Source organism: Gobio gobio, assembly GCF_949357685.1.
Source record: "Gobio gobio genome assembly, chromosome: 20".
Classification (NCBI taxonomy): domain Eukaryota; kingdom Metazoa; phylum Chordata; class Actinopteri; order Cypriniformes; family Gobionidae; genus Gobio; species Gobio gobio.
In genome coordinates this window covers 48,486,506-48,510,612 of record NC_137113.1, presented here as the reverse complement: position 1 = coordinate 48,510,612, position 24,107 = coordinate 48,486,506, and the positions used below count along the sequence as shown (strand labels likewise).

The following is a 24,107-nucleotide window of genomic DNA, read 5'->3' as shown; positions in this document are numbered from 1 at the left end:
GCCGGTTCTCCACTGGTCCTTCATGACCCTGTGGCTGGTTCTCCACTGGTCCTCCATGACCCTGTGGCCGGTTCTCCACTGGTCCTTCATGACCCTGTGGCCGGTTCTCCACTGGTCCTTCATGACCCTGTGGCCGGTTCTCCACTGGTCCTTCATGACCCTGTGGCCGGTTCTCCACTGGTCCTTCATGACCCCATGGCCGGTTCTCCACTGGTCCTTCATGACCCTGTGGCCGGTTCTCCACTGGTCCTTCATGACCCTGTGGCCGGTTCTCCACTGGTCCTCCATGACCCTCTGGCCGGTTCTCCACTGGTCCTTCATGACCCTGTGGCCGGTTCTCCACTAGTCCTTCATGACCCTATGGCCGGTTCTCCACTGGTCCTTCATGACCCTGTGGCCGGTTCTCCACTGGTCCTCCATGACCCTGTGGCCGGTTCTCCACTGGTCCTTCATGACCCTGTGGCCGGTTCTCCACTGGTCCTCCATGACCCTGTGGCCGGTTCTCCACTGGTCCTTCATGACCCTGTGGCCGGTTCTCCACTGGTCCTTCATGACCCTGTGGCCGGTTCTCCACTGGTCCTTCATGACCCTAAGGCCGGTTCTCCACTAGACTTTGATAGAGACTGACCACTGCAGACCGGGAACACCCCACAAGAGTTTTGGAGATGCTCTGACCCGTCACAATCTGGCCCTTGTCAAACTCGCTCAAATCCTTACTCTTGCCCATTTTTCCTGCTTCTAACACATCAACTCTGAGGACAACATGTTCACTTGCTGCCTAATATATCCCACCCACTAAAGGCCTGTACACACCGGGACGAATATCGCGCGCGCTTATCGCCAGCGTTTTTCGTGACGTTTTTCGGCGCGTCTTGAGTGTTCACACCCAAGCGATTTCCACTGGCGATGCGCCGAGTGAACGTGCACATTCAGTAGATGCGCTCCCGGTACACAAGATGGTGCTGCGGCACTTTAAGCCTCTGACACTCGCTTGTCACACAGAAGGAGAAGAGAGACAGTATTTACGTGCTTGCCAAAACCATTGACATATTATGTCTATGGCAAAACCATTCACACACTTTTTGCTAACTGGCAAGCAGCATTAGCAGCTCATCTTCTTCTTTGTCTACTTACTACTTCTTCGTCGTATCAGTGTGTGCTCGGCAAGACCGATTTTGTGCTTGAGCGCCACCAAGTCGTGTTTTACTGTCACTTCAGCAGCTCCAGGCACGTGAACAAAAGCACTGATCTCATTGGTCGGCCAGTTTTTAACGCGCCGCGTCAAAATAAAAAAATGAACCCGAGGCGTTTTTTTTTTTAAATTACGCTTTTACGTCTGGCGTTTTACGCGTCGGTGTGAACACTCACATTGGCGCCCATTGTTTAGTCACGAGGCGTTAAACGTCGGCGATAAACGCACACGAAAATCGTCACGGTGTGAACAGGCCTTAACAGAGATCATCACCTGGTCATAATGTTATGCCTGATCAGTGTATATATATATATAGCTCTGGAAAAAATTAAGAGACCACTGCAAAATTATCAGTTTCTCTGGTTTTACTATTTATAGGTATGTGTTTGGGTAAAATTAACATTTTTGTTTTATTCTATAAACTACTGACAACATTTTCCCCAAATTCCAAATAAAAATATTGTCATTTAGAGCATTTATTTGCCGAAAACCACAACTGGTCAAAATAACAAAAAAGATTCAGTGTTGTCAGACCTCGAATAATGGAAAGAAAATAAGTTCATATTCATTTTCAAACAACACAATACTAATGTTTTAACTTAGGAAGAGTTCAGAAATCAATATTTGGTGGAATAACCCTGATTTTGAAGCTTTCATGCGTCTCGGCATGCTCTCCACCAGTCTTTCACTTTGTACGTGGCTTGATTCATGCGTCCTTCACAAAGACACATCTGCCCGATTCCAGCCTTGCTGAAGCCCCCCCAGATCATCACCGATCCTCCAGCAAATTTCACAGTGGGTGCGAGACACTGTGGCTTGTAGGCCTCTCCTAGCCTGGATAGAGACAGAGCGTATTTAGGCCACGCCCACACCGGGGGGGAAAACAATCCAACGCTCTCCATTGACTTTGCATTGCGTGAGGCTGCCTCATTGTCATTTCGGACTTATAACAAAAAACAGAATGTCTAAAAGCTGATATGTGACAAGGTGTACAGCAAACAAGCTAAAAAACACAGAAATAAGTTTTTATAAGCTGTCGACCCAAAAAAACAAGCGTTTAAGAAGATAAAAGTGGATACAGTCAATACGAAGTGAAGCTTCAGCTGAAGAATGGGTCAATTTTGGGATCCTGGCACTCAGTGTGTCTCAGTGTGTGTGTGTGCAGTAAATATGTTGTCACTGTTAAGTCAAATATCCAAATGTCCGTTTTTTATATATTATATTTACTATCGCTGATTATGTTCCCTTCTAGTCGCCGTAGTTCTCAGTGTAATATGACCTGTAGTGCTCTGTCTCAATGGCCTGAATCCAAATTTTTGTCCTTAAAAACTCGTTTTTTGGGTCAACAGCTTATAAAAACGTCTGGGTTTTTGCTTCTGGGTTTTGTTTAGCTTGTTTGCTGTACACTTTGTCACATATCAGCTTTAATACATTGTTCAGTTTTTTGTTATAAGTCCGAAATGACAAGGAGGCAGCCTCACGCAATGCAAAGTCAATGGAGACGTTTTGATTGTTTCCCCCCCCGGTGGGCGTGGCCTTCAGATTATGACGCGTGTCGCTCTGTCTCTATGCCAGCCGAACTTAGCCCCGCCCACAACATTTTTACTCGGGCAGTTCGGTCTGGACTTGATCTGTAGAGAAGTAATTATGCCCGAACAGAAACTGTTCGGACCAATGAAATCATCAGGGCGGGCTTTAGACGATGATGGACAGATGATCAACAGTAACGTCATCATCCACGTCACCAAAGAGCGCTTGGGTTGAGTTTGTTCTAATCCTAAACGGAGAACTTGTTCGTATATGCGTTCACCTTCACTATTTCTCTCAGAGATGATGATCGTGTTGGTAAGTACTCTGTGTTCCTTAAATTCTTTTTTTACAACACCGGCAAAGATCGTTTACACTCATCTTTTTCTTCTAACGTAAGGCTACTTATTCCAGCGTGCAGACAGGGTTGCCAAGTTTTTACAACAAAACCCACCCAATTGCTACTCAAAACTAGCCAAAAACAAGCCCAACAGCTTTCCAGGGGGGGTTCTCCAGGAAAAAAGGCATTTGGGGGGTAAAATATGTGTTATTTTGGCAGGGCTGGCAGCTAAAAATCGCATTCCTGGGTCTGTATATCACATAATTGGGGTCGCTTCAACCGGTGGACTTGGCAACACAGTGCATTTGAGTTCTGTTGACATTTGACAACTAATGTTATGCGTCGCTCCGTTGCTCTGATTGGTTGTAGGTCTATCCAATTGAGGTCTTTCCTGGTTCGGTTGAAACACACCCCATAATCACAGCCCAACGGAGCAGATCAGACTCATATTCTGACTACAATTGAGTATGACGACGTCAGGCTAGGGCTGCGTCCCAATTCGCATACTATCCGTACTAAATAGTATTCGAAAAAAGAATTAGTATGTCCCAAATCTTAGTATGTTGAAAAAAGTATTCCAAAGATTCCCGGATGGTTTACTATTTCCGGTCAGAATCCGAAGTGCAGATCGTTGCACACTCTAACGGCTGATATTGCCCACAACCCATTGCGAGATGGACGAGGATTCGATTAGAACTACAAACGCGGATAAAAAGTGTTAAAAAACTACAAACATGACGGTTACGCGAGTCTGACGGTTAAGTGGAGAGGATTAGATAAAGTGGTTTGAGTGAGCAATTATCAGTATTTAACCTGACGAAAAGATATTTATTCAATATTATCCACATTATATTTCTCCTACAGCTGCATTGTGAACTTCTGTAATGATACGTTTGGCCATTAACTTTGCAAACACATGAGAGGAGTCTCTGCATTAAAGATCCACGAAAGGCAGATCAACGAGCGACTACGTTTCTCTCCGATACGGTAGGAAATTAAATTGAAAGTGGAGGATTTGAGCTGTGACGATGATTGACAGGGCAGTTTAAACGGTGACGGGACGCACGTAACAGAGTCCGTTAAAGATGACAAAGTAGGATGTCCCAAAGCTTGCATACTCTTCTGCTACACACTCAAGAGTATGTACTTTTTCTTCACAAAAAGAGTACATACTTTTAGGACGTAGTATAAGTAGGCGAATTGGGACGCAGCCTAGGCCTCTCCAGGTCTCCGTCTAACCATTAGACGACCAGGTGTTGGACAAAGCTGAAAATTGGACTCATCAGAGAAGATGACCTTACTCCAGTCCTCTACAGTCCAATCCTTATGGTCTCTTGCAAACCTCAGCCTGGCTCTTCTTTGCTTCTCATTGATGAAGGGCTTTTGTCTAGGGCTAGCCCCTAGGAGCCTGTTTCGAACCGTCCTTGCTGTGCACTTCAATCCAGCTGCCATTTGCAATTCTTTTTGTAGGTCACTTGATGTCATCCTACGGTTGTTGAGTGCCATTCGAATGAGTTGGCGGTCATTACGGTCAGTGGAGAGTCGTTTTCGCCCTCTGCCAGTCTGTAGCTTTGTTGTCCCCAATGTCTGTTGCTTCACCTTGTTCTTATGAACCGCCGTCTTTGAAATTTTAAAGCAGCACTAGGTAGTTTTTGCTCTCGGGGTCCCCCTACACTCTTAAAAATAAAGGTTCTTAAATGGTTCTTTGGCGAGGTGTATGGTTCCATGAAGAACCTTTAATATCCAAAGCACCTTTCCATTGCATAAACGGTTCTTTTTAGCGCAGAAAGGTTCTTTAGACTATAAAATGGTTAGATAAAAATGGTTCTTCAAAGAACCTTTCACAAAATGGTTCTTTAGGGAACCAAAAATGGTTCTTCTATGGCATCACTGTGAAAACCCCTTTTTGGTTCTTCCTGGCACCTTTATTTTTAAGGGTGTACAGTTGGGAAACAGTATTGTCCTCTACTACTATCGTAAACTCTGTCACTCTACATCAGCGGATGCATCGCACGTGCATTTATTGACATGATAACTATAATAGCCCTGAACACAGCTGGAGTTCACATGCGTGTTCTGCTTGCGTCGCGTGTGAAATGTCTTCATCCCAGGTACAGTGGCATATGTTTCAGCATGTCATATGAATATCATTTCATGGGTTTTATTTTTTTCAAACGCCAAATGATCGCGATGCTCACGTTTACAAGCCAGCGTCATTATAGTAGCCTAGTCTATTGGTTACCGTTTTACAGAATCTATATGATACTTCAATTCAATGTTTGAGTGGTAGGTAATAACCATATATCGTCAATATTATAATATCAAGCTACCCTAGATGAATCTGCAAATTTGAAAAAGTCGATTTGCATTATAGCTTGAGGCAAGACAAATAAACCAATATCTCAGACATGTTAGGTATCCTAAAATATGATTTTGTACGTCTTATCATATGTATTTACTTGCCAGAATGTAGCCCGTCCTCCTTCAGCTCACGCCAATGAGCAAACGCTGCTCAATGTTGACCCTCGTCCTGCCTTTAATCCCATCTCTTTCTCGTTTCCTCTTTTTGCTTTCCTCCGACAAAACATTTGCTTTCTTATTTTTCTGTGCTGCTTCGGCCATGACTATAACATTCGGCAAACAAATTATAGTTTGGCTCGCACGTCCGAATTTAAGGAAGTGGTGGTGGAAGTGACGTATATGCCGTAAAGCAGTCGAATTTTGTAGTTCTTTTTTTTCTCGAAACCCGAAGTTTAAAAGTACGATTAAAAACGATACAGACCCCGTCAGGCTATGGCAGACATGTCATTCAACCTATTGTAAGTCGATGTATCATCACAAGAGGTTTGAAAATATATTATAAAGGTTGAAAAGTGACCTAGTGCTGCTTTAAGGATGGAAGTAACCCAACGCTCACTGTATCCCTCTGCCAGTAAAGCTAGAATTGAACCCTTCTTTTCCTCACTCAAAACTTTCTTTTTCAACTCTTTTGGCATGGTCAATAGTTATTTTTCGATTCCAATTACTTTTGAGGTGCTATTAGCACTGTTCTTTGCCATCCAGCTGGTTCTATTGCAAGAGGATAGTGATGACCACAGCAGTGTTTCTTTATACTTTTCTTCATTAAATAAGATTTGGTTCAGGTGATCACCTAATGTGCTTGTGTTGGAATTCAACAGACACTTGAATGGAATGGCTGCCATACATGTAGAGATGCTGATTTAAGAAAAAATTGGGGTGGTCTCTTCATTTTTTCCATAGCTGTATATATATATAAATATATGTTGTGAAGTAATAAAATTACCCAACTGAGTGACACAAGCCCACAAAATTCCCTCCCCAGCTCGTTCCGGCTCACTATGCAAGCTTAATCATGAAGAATCTCCTGGAGGCAGAACAAAATCTTTAAATATCCTCGTCATGCGGTTGAATGACAAACATTGGCAGGGCCGTGAGGATCCTAACAGGAGGGCTGTTTATTCCCATTCATCTCCAAACAAGACGCCTCACGCTCGCAGCTGGAGATCTGAGTGCTGGAGCCATTCTCTTCATGAGGATCAGCGCTGTTTCTAATGCAGTGCCGTCTCACCCGCCGCCCGCTGACAGATGATGGACTCTGAAGGACTTTCGCTCCCTCGGGCTGAGCACATGTGAAATATGGATGGGTTTGGCTCTTCCTCTTTACCTGCCCGATCACTTCATGCTGCGGGCATGGAGCGGTGACAAAGCAACATTCTTCTCCCGTGTAAAAACAAAGCCCTGGTTTGTTTTTGAAGGCCAATTCGTCTTCACACCGCCAGCGCATTTCCCAATTCAGACGTACTGGTGTGTGTGTCTGAATGATTCCTGGAGTGGAGGTTGTTTTCAGGGAAATAAACTCAAGTCGTGCAAGGGCTGGGCCCTGAGAATAGAAGCATGGGACGTGCTGTTTCCATACAGAAGACAACATGCTTACGTCCAGCATCTGCAGACGTGCGGAGTGTGTGTTGTGTGCTTCTTCAGCTGTTGACTCTTCTGTCAGACGCACTTTAAAGTCCCCATGAGTATGGATATGTTAGTCTTAAAGGGATAGTTCACCCAAAAATTAAAATTAGCCCATGATTTACTCTCCCCCAAGTCATCCGAGGTGCGTCTGACATTCTTCTTTCAGATGAATAAAATCTGAGTTATATTACAAAAGTCCAGGCTAATCCTAGCATTAGAATTGGATTCATAGTTGCTCTGTTTTTGAAGTCCATAAAAGTGCATCTGTCCGTCATATAACTGCTCCACGCGGCTCTGGGGTGTTAATAAAGGCCTTCTGAAGTGAATCGACGCGTTTGTGTAAGAAAAATATCCATATTTAAAACTTTATCAAGTAAACTTTCGGCCGACCGCCTTCCGTGTTCAATTTATGGAGAAAGTGTTGAAAGTTCCCCTGCCGATCGAAAGACTAACGCGACCAGATCATGACGTCACGAACGCATCTTGGGCCCTATCTTGCACCCAGCGCAATTGACTTTGTACACCGACGCATGTGTCATTCATATTTTGCACCCGTGCAAAGCGCGCTTTTCCCTCCACAGAAGCACGTCGCTAAACTAGTGAATGAACTTGCGCTCCCTGGGCGGTTCAGCGCAAAAAAGGAGGCGTGTTCCGGCGCAAACAATCCCTGGTGCTATTTTGCTGTTCCATTAAACAATTGCGCCACTGACCAGAAAAAACCTAGTCTAAAGTCAGTGGCGCGTTGCGCGTTGTTCATTATGCTATTTTAAGGGCGCATGCTTGACCATAATGTATAGCGTGCACAACGCGCATACACTTTGCTCATGTAATCTACACAGATGCAACAGTTATTTTTGCAAATCATAAATTGTTACACTAAAAAAATATTAACACATGAGATGACGGAAATCATTGTGGTGTGCCACGAAGATGTGAAAAAATAGGCATAAATCTAGCTTACAAATGATTCAGGCTAATTGTAATAATTAAGGATAAGACCTGTTTGCCCAATAGTGGCAAGACATATATGTATATCAGGACATCTGACAAATTGGTTTGTCCGTCAAGAACCAGGAAAAAAAATCGACTGAAAAACTGAAAAAAACTGAAAGACTGAAAAAAAAAGACTGAAATCACCTTTACCATAATGTACAACATTACAACTTCACTTCTCTGTGTTTCACTGCTCTAACAAGCACATCAGTCTCCTCGGCTGTGAACCGCTCCTGGCGTGCGCCTGGTAAATACGCCATAATAATAGCAATCCATAATGGAACTTGCGCACCTGCTTTTAAAGGGAATGTTGGATGACGCTCTGATTGGTTTATTCACGTTACGCCCAAACCACACCTATGAATAATGAAGCTACTTCAGACCAACCCATTTTAGATTTGCGCTGGGCACAAGAGCCATTTATCCCGCCGGGAAAATAGCAACAGCGCCGAGACCCGCCCACAAAGTTACTTGCGGTTCGCGCTTTGACACTTGCGTTTCAGATCGTTAAAATAGGGCCCCTTGAGTTTCACTTTCAACATTCAACACTTTTCCATGGAAGGCGGTCAGCCGAAAGTTTACTTGATAAAGTTTTAAATATGAATATTTTTCTTACACAAACGCGTCGATTCGCTTCAGAAGGCCTTTATTAACACCCCAGAGCCGCGTGGAGCAGTTATATGATGGACAGATGCACTTTTTATGGACTTCAAAAACAGAGCAACTATTACTGCTATTATAACGCTTGGATTAGCCTGAACTTTTGTAATATAACTCAGATTTTATTCATCTGACAGAAGAATTTCATACACACCTCGGATGACTTGGGGGAGAGTAAATCATGGGCTAATTTTCATTTTTGGGTGAACTATCCCTTTAAGGTCCATGCACATTGAGTCCGATATCGTTAAATCATACATTAACATGTATGCTCGACCCTATACCGACTGAGAAAGAGATGCTTCCAGAGGTCATAGATCCTCTGCTTAATATCCTTAATTCATATTTGTCATTATAGGATATGTACCGAAAACATTTAAGTTGGGTATTATTAAACCTTTTATTAAAAAAACGCAACTTGATCCTACAGAATTAGTCAATTTCAGGCCAATCTCAAATCTACCCTTTATGTCAAAGATACTAGAAAAGGCAGTGTCCACACAACTATGCTCCTTTTTAGAAAGAAATTGTATCTGTGAGGTCAGGATTTAGAGCGTATCATATTACTGAGACTGCTCTCATAAGAGTTACAAATGATTTACTCTTATCATCCGATCGTGGCTGTATCTCTCTATTAGTGTTACTTGATCTTAGCGCTGCATTCGATACTATCGACCACAACATTCTTCTGAATAGACTCGAAAATTATGTAGGCATTAGTGGAATTGCATTGGCATGGTTTAAATCATACCTATGTGACCGTTGTCAGTTTGTAGCAGTAAATGAAGAGATGTCCCACCGATCACAAGTTCAGTATGGAGTACCACAAGGCTCATTGCTAGGACCGCTGCTCTTCACCCTGTACATGCTACCACTGGGAGATATCTAGAGGAAGCATAGCGTTAGTTTTCATTGTTATGCCGACGATACTCAGCTCTATATTTCTTCACGCCCTGACGAAAACAACCCAATCTCTAGGATAAAACAAACCAGAGATTGTGTTATCCCTGACGATTAACGGAATGCATAGCTGATATAAAATTGGATGACTAGTAATTTCCTGCAACTTAATTCAGAAAAAAACTAATATTCTAATTATTGGACCAAAAACCTCTAACATAGAATCATGGCCGTCGGAAGCAAAAAAAATGTGGGTGGGTCACCTCGAAATTTTTAACGGAGTACATGCATGTTACATTAGGCTAACTGCAAATAGCCAGCATCGTTTACAGCGTCTGGTTACAAAAATTACAAAAGTCACCATATCATTTACAGTGACAATAGTGTAGGTGTAAGACGCATGGCAGAAAGTTTTGACGCAAATCGACCCGATGTTCGAATCCGCCTTTTGCCGAACTCACTCTAATGGGTGGTTGCCCTGCACGCTTAAAGGAACACGCCGACTTTTCGGGACTTTAGCTTATTCCCCATATCCCCCAGAGTTAGATAAGTCCATACACACCATTCTCATCTCTGTGCGTGCCATAACTCTGTCTGACGCATCCACCACTAGCCTAGCTTAGCACAAAGACTGGAGGTCAATGGCTCCAGCTAGCCTACTGCTCAATAAGTGACAAAATTACGTCAACATTTTCAGCGCCTGAAAATAGTCCCAGCACACTCTGTTTGCAAGCAGGTTGTTACGTTGGTTATGTTGACGGAAGTTAGCCTATTTTCTGACGCAGGAATGAGAGTATAGTTCCTAGCCATATCGGTCTAGAAAATCGCAACTTTTCATTTTCCGTCAGCCTTAGTACACAATGTAACTATACACATCACAACATGTAAATAGGAAAATGTTGGTGTTATTTTGTCACTTATTGAGCAGTAGGCTAGCCGGAGCCATTGACCTCCAGTCTTTGTGCTAAGCTAGGCTAGCTGGAGCCATTGACCTCCAGTCTTTGTGCTAAGCTAGGCTAGCGGTGGGTGCGTCAGACAGAGTTATGGCACGGAGATGAGAATGGTGTGTATGGACTTCTCTAACTCTGGGGGATACGGTGAATAAGATAAAGTCCCAAAAAGTCGGTGTGTTCCTTTAATGAACAAACTCCAGCTGGTCCAAAACGCAGCATCATATGCATTTTGAAATCTTGCTTATTACTTACAAAGCACTAAATGGTTTATCTCCAGTACTTGAGCGAGCTCTTAACACATTATACTCCATCACGTCTACTGCGCTCTCTAAACTCTGGCCAGTTGATCATACCGAGAATATCCAAATCAACTGCAGGCGGTCGATCCTTTTCCTATTTAGCACCTAAACTCTGGAACTCTTCCTAACATTGTTCGGGAAGCAGACACACTCTGTCAGTTTAAAGACTAAAAACACATCTCTTTACTGTGGCATACACATAAAACATTATCAATTTATATTATTCAAATCAGTGAAATGATTGTTAGGCTGCATTAACTAGGTCAGCTGGAACCGGGAACACTTCCCATAACACCTGATGTACTCGTGACATCATCAGAAGAATGGCATCTACGCTAATGATAGTCTCTCTGTGTATCCTGAGGTTTACTGCAGTCAGCCGGATCCGGGCCGTATCCAGATCAGATGGTGGACCTGCAGAGACCGTGATAATTAGCCTCTTCCTGAAAATGCCTCATCGACACGGCATCCTCAATAAACCCGTCTCTGGCGCAATGACTCCGATCTTCAATCAGATGGACCTGGACAAATATTCCGAATGTTCCGTAATGTTGCCAGAATCATAATCATACACTGTTTGTTCGTTGGCCAGAGGAGAACTGAGCGACTGAGTCTGGTTTTTTCTCCATTCTGTCTCCTGATGGAGTTTGGGTTCCTTGGCACCGTCGCCTCTGTCACCTTTGGCTTTTGGCTTGCTTAGTTGGGGACACTAAATATTCAACTATATTACTGATCTGCCCGCATTGTCACTGTATGATAATTTAAATGAGCTGATGACATCACTGTTTTCTCCAGAGCGGCTGTCCAGCCGAATCAAAATCTGTTGCCTTATTTTCCCTGTTACCATTGTGAAGCTGCTTTGAAACAATTTGCATTGTAGAAAGCGCTATATAAATAAAGGTGACTTGAGCCAGCATTGGTGCATTCATTGAAATGGTCAAGAAATCTTTCAAATGTAAAGCCCCGTTTCCACCGAAATTACCCGGAACAATTTGTACCAGAAACTTTTTTTCCTCCAGACCTGCTACTGTCTGCATTTCCACTGCGATCTAAAGTACTGTGAAGATTAGGCAAATTAGACCGGATATCTGGGACTGCTTTTGCTGGTTATGTATTGGTTTAGTAAAGATGTAATTAACAAAACGGCTGAAAAGAGACGAGCACTGATACTAAAGCGTATTCTGAAAGCTCGTAAAGCTAGATTTAAAATAAGACAACGCATGTTATTATCAGCTATTACGGACATTGAGCGTGAGATTGCTGAGACGAACGCGCGCCATCAGACAGAAAGAGCAAGACTGATATTTACTGAATGCAGAACGAACCTCGCAAGACTTTTAAAAATCCCGGTTGAAATTAAATGCTGCGTGAGCTCAACCAATCAGCATGTTCAGCGTCCAAGTCCCACCCCCGAAAGTTCCTGAACTTTGAAAAAGTACTACCTCGCGAGGTATTTATTCGGAACTTATTTTAGACCCTGCGGTCGAAACACACTGAGTACCGGCCCAAAGTTCCTCGTTCCTGGGGAAAGTTCCTGCGGTGGAAACGCGGCATAAGACACTGAAGATTATTGTAATGCTGCGTTCACACCAAACGTGAATAGAGCATCAGGAGTGAGTGCTTTCAAAGTTAAGTCAATGGAAAGATGTGTTGACGCACGTCTGGAAGGACGCGCGAATGACGCAAATTTGGCGCGAATTGAGCGTCTTGTGCTTTCACGTGTTTGAAGCGAATTCGCGTCTGAAGCCCGAGTTGAATTTTTTTTACTTTGCCGTCAATTCACACCGCGTTAACCAATCAGGAGCCTGCTCGCTGCTGTCACATGGCAAAGTGACTTGATGAGAAACCCCGTATAATTTAAAATTACTACTGTTATTGTGTCACAAAATGTAGTTTTAAGACTTTTTCAGGCGATAATGTAGTTGTTTAAAGCTCAAATCTGTGGTTTATTTGTAAAGAGAGCGCCTATTTAAAAAAAAATGTGTTTTTGCGCTCATTAACCCCAGCGAGAGCAGCCTTTCCTCGGCCAGTCCTTCTGGCGTTTGCTGCTGGCTCTGGTGTCTCTGTGGTGGTTAAACATGAGATATAATTAATCTTGTTTTGATCTAACGGGCGATCTTTGGTGTCATGAATCTATAATTTGTTGTCTGCCAAATCGTTTTGACTGAGAGGCAAAGAAAAGTTTCATAAGTTAATTTTTTTATAGGATATTTAAATACACATGCAGTGAAGATAATGTAGGCGTTGCCTAGACCACATGTGTGTGGCTATTAATGTTTAACATATATTTTTAATGAAAATGAAAAGATGCAGGGTGGTGTTTTATGACATTTTTCTCCTGGAGCACCTTGAACGATCGTCTATTTCGCTTCAAAAGCTCAATTCGCTGCGAATGGATTCAAAATGTTCAAGCGTCCAACTAGACGTGATTTTTGATTATTCGCGTTTGGTGTGAACGCAGCATAATGCTGTACTGGGTGGTTGCCCAGCTCGCTTAATAAACAAACTCCAGCTGCTCCAAAACTGATAAAATCTTGCTTATTACTGGAGATATCTTTCAAAACGTAAGACACTGAAGGATTCAAGGCATTCTAATTTTCAATAAAACACATTTAGGCTACTAGTAATACGAATAGCCTACAACAATAAAAAAGTATCTGCTAACAACAACAAAGGCGAAATTAATTATTAGTATTGTACAGTCTATGATTTTATGAGTCTTTCATGCATTTCACAAATAAATAGCCTATTATATAAACGGCACGCCCTGAGGTTGCATCAGTTCTCACTCAAGGTTTGGAGATTGACAGGAGTTTATTAATTTTTAGTTCCCATTACACTACTTCCTCAAAACAAACACACCACGTGTCGCCTCCGCGGAGGGCAAGTAAGGTAAAGCGTCTCCAAAGTCGGGTACGTGAAAGAATGCAGTGTGTTGTAGCAATCAATCACAGACGGAGAAGAGTTCGAAAGCGGCCTCATGAAAGCCTTTTCTTTCCTGCTGGAGGCCAGATCCTCTCCTCAACCTGGATCCTTCACGGAAACACGCTTCCTCTGAAATGCTGTTTGACGTTCGGTTAATGATATATTTGGATCCAAACACCTGAGGCGTGCTATCATGTGGGTAACCGATGATGGCCACATTGTAGTGCATCTTTTAGAAGAAATAAAGGTTCTTCCGTGAAGAACAAATGGCACAAAATGGGAGAAAAAAACCTTTTTAAGGTGCACCATCTGAGATGGAGAATAAAATTGCATGATTTTATAATCTTCAAATGATTTAACTTGTAATATTCCAGAGCATTGTTCAGTCAAAGGCATGACATTTCCCCAAAAATTAGCCTCTAATCATCAGCTTTACTCGAGCACGATATTGAACAAAGAACAGAAAGTGTAATTCATAAAGCGCTTGTCCTCATTTGACACACTTGTGAGTCTGAATGGTTTTTTTTCCTCTTTGGAAAGATATGAGGACAAGGAAAAGTGTTGAACAGTTAAAGTTAACAACAAGGCACTGTTAGAGTTAATCTGCGCTCGCCGGGGTAAAGTGAGGTGAAGCTCCTCATGAGCGTCCAGACCTGCGTGGAAGTTACTCGGTTCATGTTATATTCACTATATTTTACAATAAAAGTGGTTGCATTTCGGAAGCACTTTTTTAAGGAATAGCATATCAATTGAAGCATAAAATTGCATGCAAATTGTTTTAATAATTGTCCGTTTTTTTCAGAGCATTAAAGGCACGAGTTTGAACATTGTGCACATTCTTTGGCAGAGCTCATATGCAACCCTTCTTTAATCAGCATTAGTGTTTTACTCACAGGCGGAAAGCTTAAGATCAAACCTCATTTATTCATTTAGGCTCATTTAATGCACGTCATATATATACATAACCTCATTTTGTGGGGAAAGACATAATAAAAGCACTATGTTCTGTTTAAAAAAACATATAAATGTATGAAGTGGCTTTTTACTCTACATTCTAAAAAATGCTGGGTTAAAAAACAACCCAAGTTTGGTTGAATATGGACTAACCCAGCAATTGGGTTGTTTAAAGCAAACATTCAACCCAACTGCTGGGTTAAAACAACCCATTCACTGGGTTTTTAACCCAGCATTTTTTAGAGTGCACATATATTGATGGCAAATTTTATAGCTAAAGTCATATATTTTGCATAATATCTAATCAATGCTTGTTCAGAGCAATTGGGTTGTTTTAAGACAGTTCTGAACAATCACTTCAGCAAAGTTTCTTCCATTATTTTGAATAATAAAATAAATGTATGATTTACTTTTATTTGATAAACTACACTCTAAAAAATGCTGGGTTAAAAATAACACAAGTTATTTTTTTCAAGTTTAACCCAGCGGTTGGGTTAAATGTTTGCTTAGAATAACCCAATTGCTGGGTTAAAACAACCCAATTGCTGGGTTTGTCCATTTTCAACCAAACTTGGGTTATTTTTAACCCAGCATTTTTTAGAGTGTATGGAAGCTTGTTTCCGCCACAGAATAAAAAAATAAAAAGGAGTATAATAAAAATGTGAGATATTAAGTCAGAATTGTGAGATAAAAGTTGCAATTATCTTTTTTTTTTTTAAATATTCTGTGGCCGATGTGTACTATAAGAAAACGTGCGCATAAACTACGATGGAAACACTATTACCGAATAAATTAATAACTGGACTAACCAGAGGGCCGATCTTTTTTTGGTTTAAAGGTGCAGTGTGTAAGTTTTAGTGGTGAGGTTGTGAACTGCACCCGCTCACCCCTCCCTTTCGGAGCACATAGAGAAGCTACGGTGGCCCACACAGGACAAAGATGTGGTTGTCTGAGACAGCAGAGAGTAGCTAGCGCTCTGTAGAGAAGTTTGTCCCTTTAGGGCTACCGTAGAAACATGACGGCACAAAATGGCGGCTTCACTGTAAGGGACCCGCAGTGTGTGTAGATAGAAACGGCTCATTCTAAGGGAATAAACACATAACGGTCTTTATACTGCACTGAAAACAGAGTTATGTGTATTAATATGCATTTCTGTCAATAGATCCTCATAAATATTACACACTGCACCTTTAACTCTCTTACACGACTGCGTTCCCAAACAGCGGCATCTTCTGCATCTGCGTCCTCTGAGACGCAAGTCATTGGTTATAAACACCTGCTTTTCTTAGTGATATTTAGCACCAGTTTATCAAGAAGTGATGATTTTGTTTACTTCCACTCATTGGATGGAAGTTTCGAGACCGTGCGACATTTCACTTCAAAGATGAAGCCGACCAGCCCCTAATCCTTAAATATTGAAACTGACAAATAAGATTTCCTGGGTTGCTTTGTTTCAGCCCAGCGGTTGGGTTGTTTTATCCCAGCAGTTGGGTTGTTTTATTCCAGCGATTGGGTTGTTTTATTCCAGTGATTGGGTTGTTTTATCCCAGCCATTGGGTTGTTTCATCCCAGCGATTGGGTTGTTTTATCCCAGCGGTTGGGTTGCTTTATCCCAGCGGTTGGGTTGCTTTATCCCAGCGGTTGGGTTGCTTTATCCCAGCGGTTGGGTTGTTTTATTCCAGCGATTGGGTTGTTTTATTCCAGTGATTGGGTTGTTTTATCCCAGCCATTGGGTTGTTTCATCCCAGCGATTGGGTTGTTTTATCCCAGCGGTTGGGCTGCTTTATCCCAGCGGTTGGGTTGCTTTATCCCAGCGGTTGGGTTGCTTTATCCCAGCGGTTGGGTTGTTTCATCCCAGCGATTGGGTTGTTTTATCCCAGCGGTTGGGTTGCTTTATCCCAGCGGTTGGGTTGCTTTATCCCAGCGGTTGGGTTGCTTTATCCCAACGATTGGGTTGTTCTAACCTAGCGGTTGGGTTGTTTTATTCCAGCGATTGGGTTGTTTTGTCCCAGCGATTGGGTTGTTTTATCCCGGCGATTGGGTTGTTTTATCCCAGCGGTTGGGATGTTTTATCCCAACGATTGGGTTGTTTTAAACCAGCGGTTGGGTTGTTTTATTCCAGCGGTTGGGTTGTTTTATCCCAGCGATTGGGCTGTTTTATCCCAGATATTGGGTTGTTTTAGCCAAGCGGTTGGGTTGTTTTAGCCCAGAGGTTGGGTTGTTTCATCCCAGCGATTGGGTTGTTTTATCCCAGCGGTTGGGCTGTTTTATCGCAGCGATTGGGTTGTGTTATCCTAGCAATTGGGTTGTTTTATCCCAGAGGTTGGGTTGTTTTATCCCAGCGATTGGGTTGCTTTATCCCAGCAGTTGGGCTGTTTTATCGCAGCGATTGGGTTGTGTTATCCCAGCGGTTGGGTTGTTTTATCCCAGCGATTGGGTTGTGTTATCCTAGCAATTGGGTTGTTTTATCCCAGCGGTTGGGTTGTTTTATCCCAGCGATTGGGTTGTGTTATCCCAGCGATTTGGTTGTTTTATCCCAGCGGTTGGGTTGTTTTATCCCAGCAGTTGGGTTGTTTTATCCCAGCGGTTGGGTTGTTTTATCCCAGCGATTGGGTTGCTTTATCCCAGCGGTTGGGTTGTTTTATCCCAGCGATTGGGTTGTTTTATACTAGCGATTGGGTTGTGTTATCCCAGCGATTGGGTTGTTTTATCCCAGTTGTTGGGTTGTTTTATCCCAGCGATTGGGTTGTTTTATCCCAGGGGTTGGGTTGTATTATCCCAGCGATTGGGTTGTGTTATCCCAGCGATTGGGTTGTTTTATCCCAGCGATTGGCTTATGTTATCCCAGCGATTGGGTTGTGTTATCCCAGTGGTTGGGTTGTGTTATCCCAGCGGTTGGGTTGTTTTATCCCAGCAGTTGGGTTGTGTTATCCCAGCGGTTGGGTTGTTTTATCCCAGCGATTGGGCTGTTTTATTCCAGCGGTTGGGTTGTTTTATCCCAGCGATTGGGTTGTTTTATCCCAGTGGTTGGGTTGTGTTATCCCAGCGGTTGGGTTGTTTTATCCCAGCGATTGGGTTGTGTTATCCCAGCAGTTGGGTTGTGTTATCCCAGCGGTTGGGTTGTTTTATCCCAGCGATTGGGCTGTTTTATTCCAGCGGTTGGGTTGTTTTATCCCAGCGATTGGGTTGTGTTATCCCAACGATTGGGTTGTTTTATCCCAGCAGTTGGGTTGTTTTATCCCAGCAATTGAGTTTTTTTTATACTAGCGATTGGGTTGTGTTATCCCAGCGATTGGGTTGTTTTATCCCAGTTGTTGGGTTGTTTTATCCCAGCGATTGGGTTGTTTTATCCCAGTGGTTGGGTTGTGTTATCCCAGCGGTTGGGTTGTTTTATCCCAGCGATTGGGTTATGTTATCCCAGCGATTGGGTTATGTTATCCCAGCGATTGGGTTGTATTATCCCAGCGGTTGGGTTGTTTTATCCCAGCGATTGGGCTGTTTTATTACAGCAGTTGGGTTGTTTTATCCCAGCGATTGGGTTGTGTTATCCCAGCGATTGGGTTGTTTTATCCCAGTGGTTGGGTTGTGTTATCCCAGCGATTGGGTTGTTTTATCCCAGCAGTTGGGTTGTGTTATCCCAGCGATTGGGTTGTTTTATCCCAGTGGTTGGGTTGTGTTATCCCAGCGGTTGGGTTGTTTTATCCCAGCGATTGGGTTATATTATCCCAGTGATTGGGTTGTGTTATCCCAGCGGTTGGGTTGTTTTATCCCAGCGATTGGGCTATTTTATTCCAGCGGTTGGGTTGTTTTATCCCAGCGATTGGGTTATGTTATCCCAGTTGTTGGGTTGTGTTATCCCAGCGGTTGGGTTGTTTTATCCCAGCGATTGGGTTGTTTTATCCCAGCGATTGGGTTATGTTATCCCAGTTGTTGGGTTGTGTTATCCCAGCGGTTGGGTTGTTTTATCCCAGCGATTGGGTTGTGTTATCCCAGCGATTGGGTTGTTTTATCCCAGTGGTTGGGTTGTGTTATCCCAGCGGTTGGGTTGTTTTATCCCAGCGATTGGGTTATGTTATCCCAGCGATTGGGTTGTTTTATCCCAGTGGTTGGGTTGTGTTATCCCAGCGGTTGGGTTGTTTTATCCCAGCGATTGGGTTATGTTATCCCAGCGATTGGGTTGTTTTATCCCAGTGGTTGGGTTGTGTTATCCCAGCGATTGGGTTGTGTTATCCCAGCGATTGGGTTGTTTTATCCCAGCGGTTGGGTTGTTTTATCCCAGCGATTGGGTTGTTTTATCCCAGCGGTTGGGTTGTTTTATCCCAGCGATTGGGTTGTTTTATCCCAGTGGTTGGGTTGTGTTATCCCAGCGATTGGGCTGTTTTATTCCAGCGGTTGGGTTGTTTTATCCCAGCGATTGGGTTGTTTTATCCCAGTGGTTGGGTTGTGTTATCCCAGCGGTTGGGTTGTTTTATCCCAGCGATTGGGTTATGTTATCCCAGCGATTGGGTTGTTTTATCCCAGTGGTTGGGTTGTGTTATCCCAGCGATTGGGTTGTGTTATCCCAGCGATTGGGTTGTTTTATCCCAGCGGTTGGGTTGTTTTATCCCAGCGGTTGGGTTGTTTTATCCCAGCGATTGGGTTGTTTTATTCCAGCGATTGGGTTGTGTTATCCCAGCGGTTGGGTTGTTTTATCCCAGCGATTGGGTTGTTTTATTCCAGCGATTGGGTTGTTTTATCCCAGCGGTTGGGTCGTTTTATCCCAGCGGTTGGGTTGTTTTATCCCAGCGATTGGGTTGTTTTATCCCAGTGGTTGGGTTGTGTTATCCCAGCGGTTGGGTTGTTTTATCCCAGCGATTGGGCTGTTTTATTCCAGCGGTTGGGTTGTTTTATCCCAGCGATTGGGTTGTTTTATCCCAGTGGTTGGGTTGTGTTATCTCAGCGGTTGGGTTGTTTTATCCCAGCAATTGGGTTATGTTATCCCAGCGATTGGGTTGTTTTATCCCAGCGGTTGGGTTGTTTTATCCCAGCGGTTGGGTTGTTTTATCCCAGCGATTGGGTTGTTTTATTCCAGCGATTGGGTTGTGTTATCCCAGCGGTTGGGTTGTTTTATTCCAGAAGTTGGGTTAAATGTTTACCCAACCTGCTGGGACATTATATTTAACTCAGCTATTGTTTAAAATGACTATATGGCTCGCTTAAAATTAACCCAAAATAGGTTGGACATTAACATTTATTAATATGTTTAATAAATTAACATTATTTATAAGTTTAATGAATAATAAATAAACAAAAGTAAATTGGTTATTAATAAATGTTCACCTTTTGATTATTATTGTTGCCTCTAGTAATTATGTCTGATTTGTAATTTCCAACCTACTTTGGGTTCATTTTAAGCGGTTGGGCAAACATTTAACCCAATCGTTGGCTTTGTCCATTTTCAACCCAACTTGGGTTCATTTTTTAACCCAAACCATTTTTTAGTACACTTTGTTAATTTATACAGCATACTGTAGTATTAACAATGGTAAATTGTTAAACTATAGTAAGGTATACTACAATGTACTGTTAGTAATTTTACTATAATACTATAGTATTTTTCATATATTATCCACCAACATAATCTCACCAGACTGGCGTTTTACTTTCTTATCTCACTTTTGTATGTCCTGTATAATTGTAACACAGCAGAGCTTCTACTTCAGGGAGGTTGTGTGTGTGTGTGTGTGTGTGTGTGTGTGTGTGTGTGTGTGTGTGTGTGTGTGTGTGTGTGTGTGTGTGTGGTATCGTGTCTCTGTGAAGCGCACTGAGGCGATCACGCGCGCGCAGTTCCCACGAGCACGCGCAGGTAAAGGGTTAAAGCACTTTCTGAGAGAGGCAGGTGTCCCAGTACCAACCCAACTCTGGACCAGATGTTTCTAATCCTCTCTCTAGAACTCCAGAGTAATTCATGACTGTCATTTGCGCGTGAGGGCGAGATCTGTGGTCAGGGGAATCGCCTTTGTTGCTCAAGAAGTGCAAACTATTAGAGAGTATAAATACAGAGATCTAAAGTCATCTCTGGGAGGTTTTCTTTCGCCCTCCTGCTGCTCGAGGCGCACAGTTCTGGCTCAGCTGTTTCAATAAAATTAGGTTAGTAAACTCAACTCGAGATAATTCCTCATTCCTGCCCTCCAACATGTGGTGGATGCTGTTTCCTCGCTGGATCTGGTTCTTCTCGGGACAGGTTTTGCTGCTGATTGTGGACAGGCAATGCGTGAAAGGCATGACTTTGCAAAGAGCGGCATATTCCCACGCAGGGATCTGTCCCAACGACATGAACCCAAACCTGTGGGTTGATGCAATGAGCACCTGCACGCGCGAATGTGAATCTGACAAGGTTTGCCTTTTCATTCCATTGAAATTAGTTGTCATTTTGACTGTAATATATGCTTGCATTCATGCATCTCCAAGTCATTCATACTGTATGTATGTAGTTATGTATATATACATATTCAAATCATTATATATATATATGATGAACATGCATAGAATTATTGTGTATAACTTGCATGCATGTTCATTTCATAAATATATTCATATATATATATATATATATAGCCTAATGAACAGTAATATATACATATTTAAATTATCATATGAAAATGTGCATAAAATATATATATATATGATGAACATGAATGCAATTATTATACATATATATTCAAATTATATAAAATGTGTATGATATGAAATGAACATACACACAAGTAATATATATATATATATATATATATATATATATATATATATATATATATATATATATATATATATATATATATATATATATATTTAAATAATCATATAAAAAATTTGCATATATATATATATATTTAAATGATCATATAAAAATGTGCATATATATATATATATATATATTTAAATGATCATATAAAAAAGTGCATATATATATATATATATATATTACTTACATGTATGTTCATTTTTATATATATATATATATATATATATATATATATATATATATATATATATATATATATATATATATATATATATATATATATATATATATATAAATTATTATATGAAAATGTGTATGTATATATATATATATATATATATATATATATATATATATATGTGTGTGTATGTGTATGTGAATGTGTATGTATATATATTTATATATATATATATAGCCTAATGAACAGTAATATATACATATTTAAATTATCATATGAAAATGTGCATAATATATATATATATATGATGAACATGAATGCAATTATTATACATATATATTCAAATTATATAAAATGTGTATGATATGAAATGAACATACACACAAGTAATATATATATATATATATTTAAATAATCATATAAAAAATTTGCATATATATATGATGAACATGCATGCAATAATTATATTTTAACTTGCATGTATGTTCATTTTATATTTATATTATTATATATAATGAACATACATGCAAGTAATCCATATAAATACATATATTCAAATTATTATATAAAAATGTATGCATGTTCATTTCATATATATTAATATACACATTTTTACATAATTTATATAAATTCTTTTCACTCATTCTACAATATATGTGTCAAATGTACACACACACACATGCATTTTTAATATATCAGAATTATTCACTCGTTGTTTTTATTTGTCCAGGAATGTGAAACGTTTGAAAAGTGCTGTGCCAATGTTTGCGGCAATCGCAGCTGTGTGGCGGCCCGCTATATAGACGCTACAGGCAAGAAAGGGCCCATGGGCATGCCAAAGGAGGCGTCCTGTGATAAGTTCATGTGCACTCAGCAGGGCTCCGAGTGCGACATCTGGGACGGCCAGCCATTGTGCAAATGCAGAGATCGCTGTGAGAGAGAGCCCCACTTCACCTGCGCATCGGACGGCATGACCTACTACAATAAGTGCTACATGGATGCCGAAGCGTGCTCCAAGGGCATCTCCTTATCCGTGGTGACCTGCCGCTTCCACCTCACCTGGCCCAACACTAGTCCTCTCCCGCCGGGCACCACCGCCCTGCCCACCACCACCTTCCAGCGCACCACTCCTGTAGATGTGCACGCTCCCATCATGCTCGCCGGCCCGGCGTCGCAATCCGTGTTCGTCGGGGACACTGCGAGCTTCCTCTGTGAAGTCGCCGGCCGTCCGAAGCCCGAGATAACCTGGGAGAAGCAGCAAGGGAATGTGGTCATGAAGCCCAATCACGTGCATGGGAACGTCGTGGTCACTAACATCGGCCAGCTGGTTATCTACAACGCCCAACTGCAAGACGCCGGTGTTTACACGTGCACAGCCGGGAACGCCGGCGGCTCCGTTCAAGCGCACTTCCCGCTCTCCGTAATCCAGCAAGAGCCGGTTGTGAAGTCGAACTCCACGCTTTTCCCCGCCGAGGAGTGCTTTAAGCTGCCGGATGGAGACGATTGTGGGGAGGAGAAGCTGAGTTGGTTTTACGATGCCCAGAGGAACAACTGCTACACCTTCACTTATCGCAATTGCACCGAAAACCGGAATCACTTTGACGATTATGAGACGTGCATGTCGTCCTGTCGGGATGAACTCGCCGCGCCGTGTAATCTCCCGAGCTATCAGGGACCTTGCAAGGCGTATGAACCTCGCTGGGCCTACATTGGATCCCAGCGGCGTTGCCAGCCCTTCGTGTATGGCGGCTGCAAAGGCAACGACAACAACTTCAAAACCAAAGCAGCGTGCGAGGACGCTTGCCCGTTCCCAAAGACCCAGCCCTGCAAGCCGTGCAAGCCGCGAAACAAAATGGTGACCAGCTTCTGCAGAAGCGACTTCGTGATTCTGGGACATATGACGGAGCTGAAGGAGGACCAGGACTCCGGGCACGCTCTGATCACCGTGGAGGAGATCCTGAAGGACGAGAAAATGGGGCTGAAGTTCTTCGGGAAGGAGCCTCTGGAGGTGACCTTGCAGAACATGGACTGGGCCTGTCCGTGTCCGAATGTCACCACCACGGACGGGCAGATCATCATCATGGGCGAGGTTGATAATGGCATGGCCGTCCTGCGGCCCGACAGCTTCATCGTCCTCTCCAGCGTCCGGCGTGTCCGCAAGCTCCGCGAGGTCATCGACAAAAACACCTGCGACATTTTGAAAGAGTTCATCCAGTAGGACCGCCTCCAGATTCACGTTTGCTCTGATGTTTTATGTTATGGTTCTTGTACCCAGACTGTTTGCTTTGACAAGGTTAGAGATGTTTCCACAGCTTGAATAGAAATGCTCACATCAACTTGGAAGGTTTTTATAAGAGTTGCCCTTACAGTTAAAGTAAGTAGACGCATTAATCCAACCCATGTGTGAGCCGAAGAAAG

At 42.4% G+C, this 24,107-nt stretch overlaps 1 protein-coding gene across 1 annotated transcript; it reads left to right on the top strand.

Annotated features, from left to right (window-relative positions):
* Positions 1 to 20,902: 20,902 nt before the first annotated feature.
* wfikkn2b (WAP, follistatin/kazal, immunoglobulin, kunitz and netrin domain containing 2b) lies at positions 20,903 to 23,907 on the top strand (the record flags this gene model as incomplete). The annotated part of the gene is made up of 2 exons (XM_079845397.1): positions 20,903 to 21,103; positions 22,420 to 23,907. The coding sequence occupies 2 exons, from the start codon at positions 20,903 to 20,905 to the stop codon at positions 23,905 to 23,907; spliced, it is 1,689 nt and encodes a 562-aa protein (XP_079701523.1).
* Positions 23,908 to 24,107: the final 200 nt, after the last annotated feature.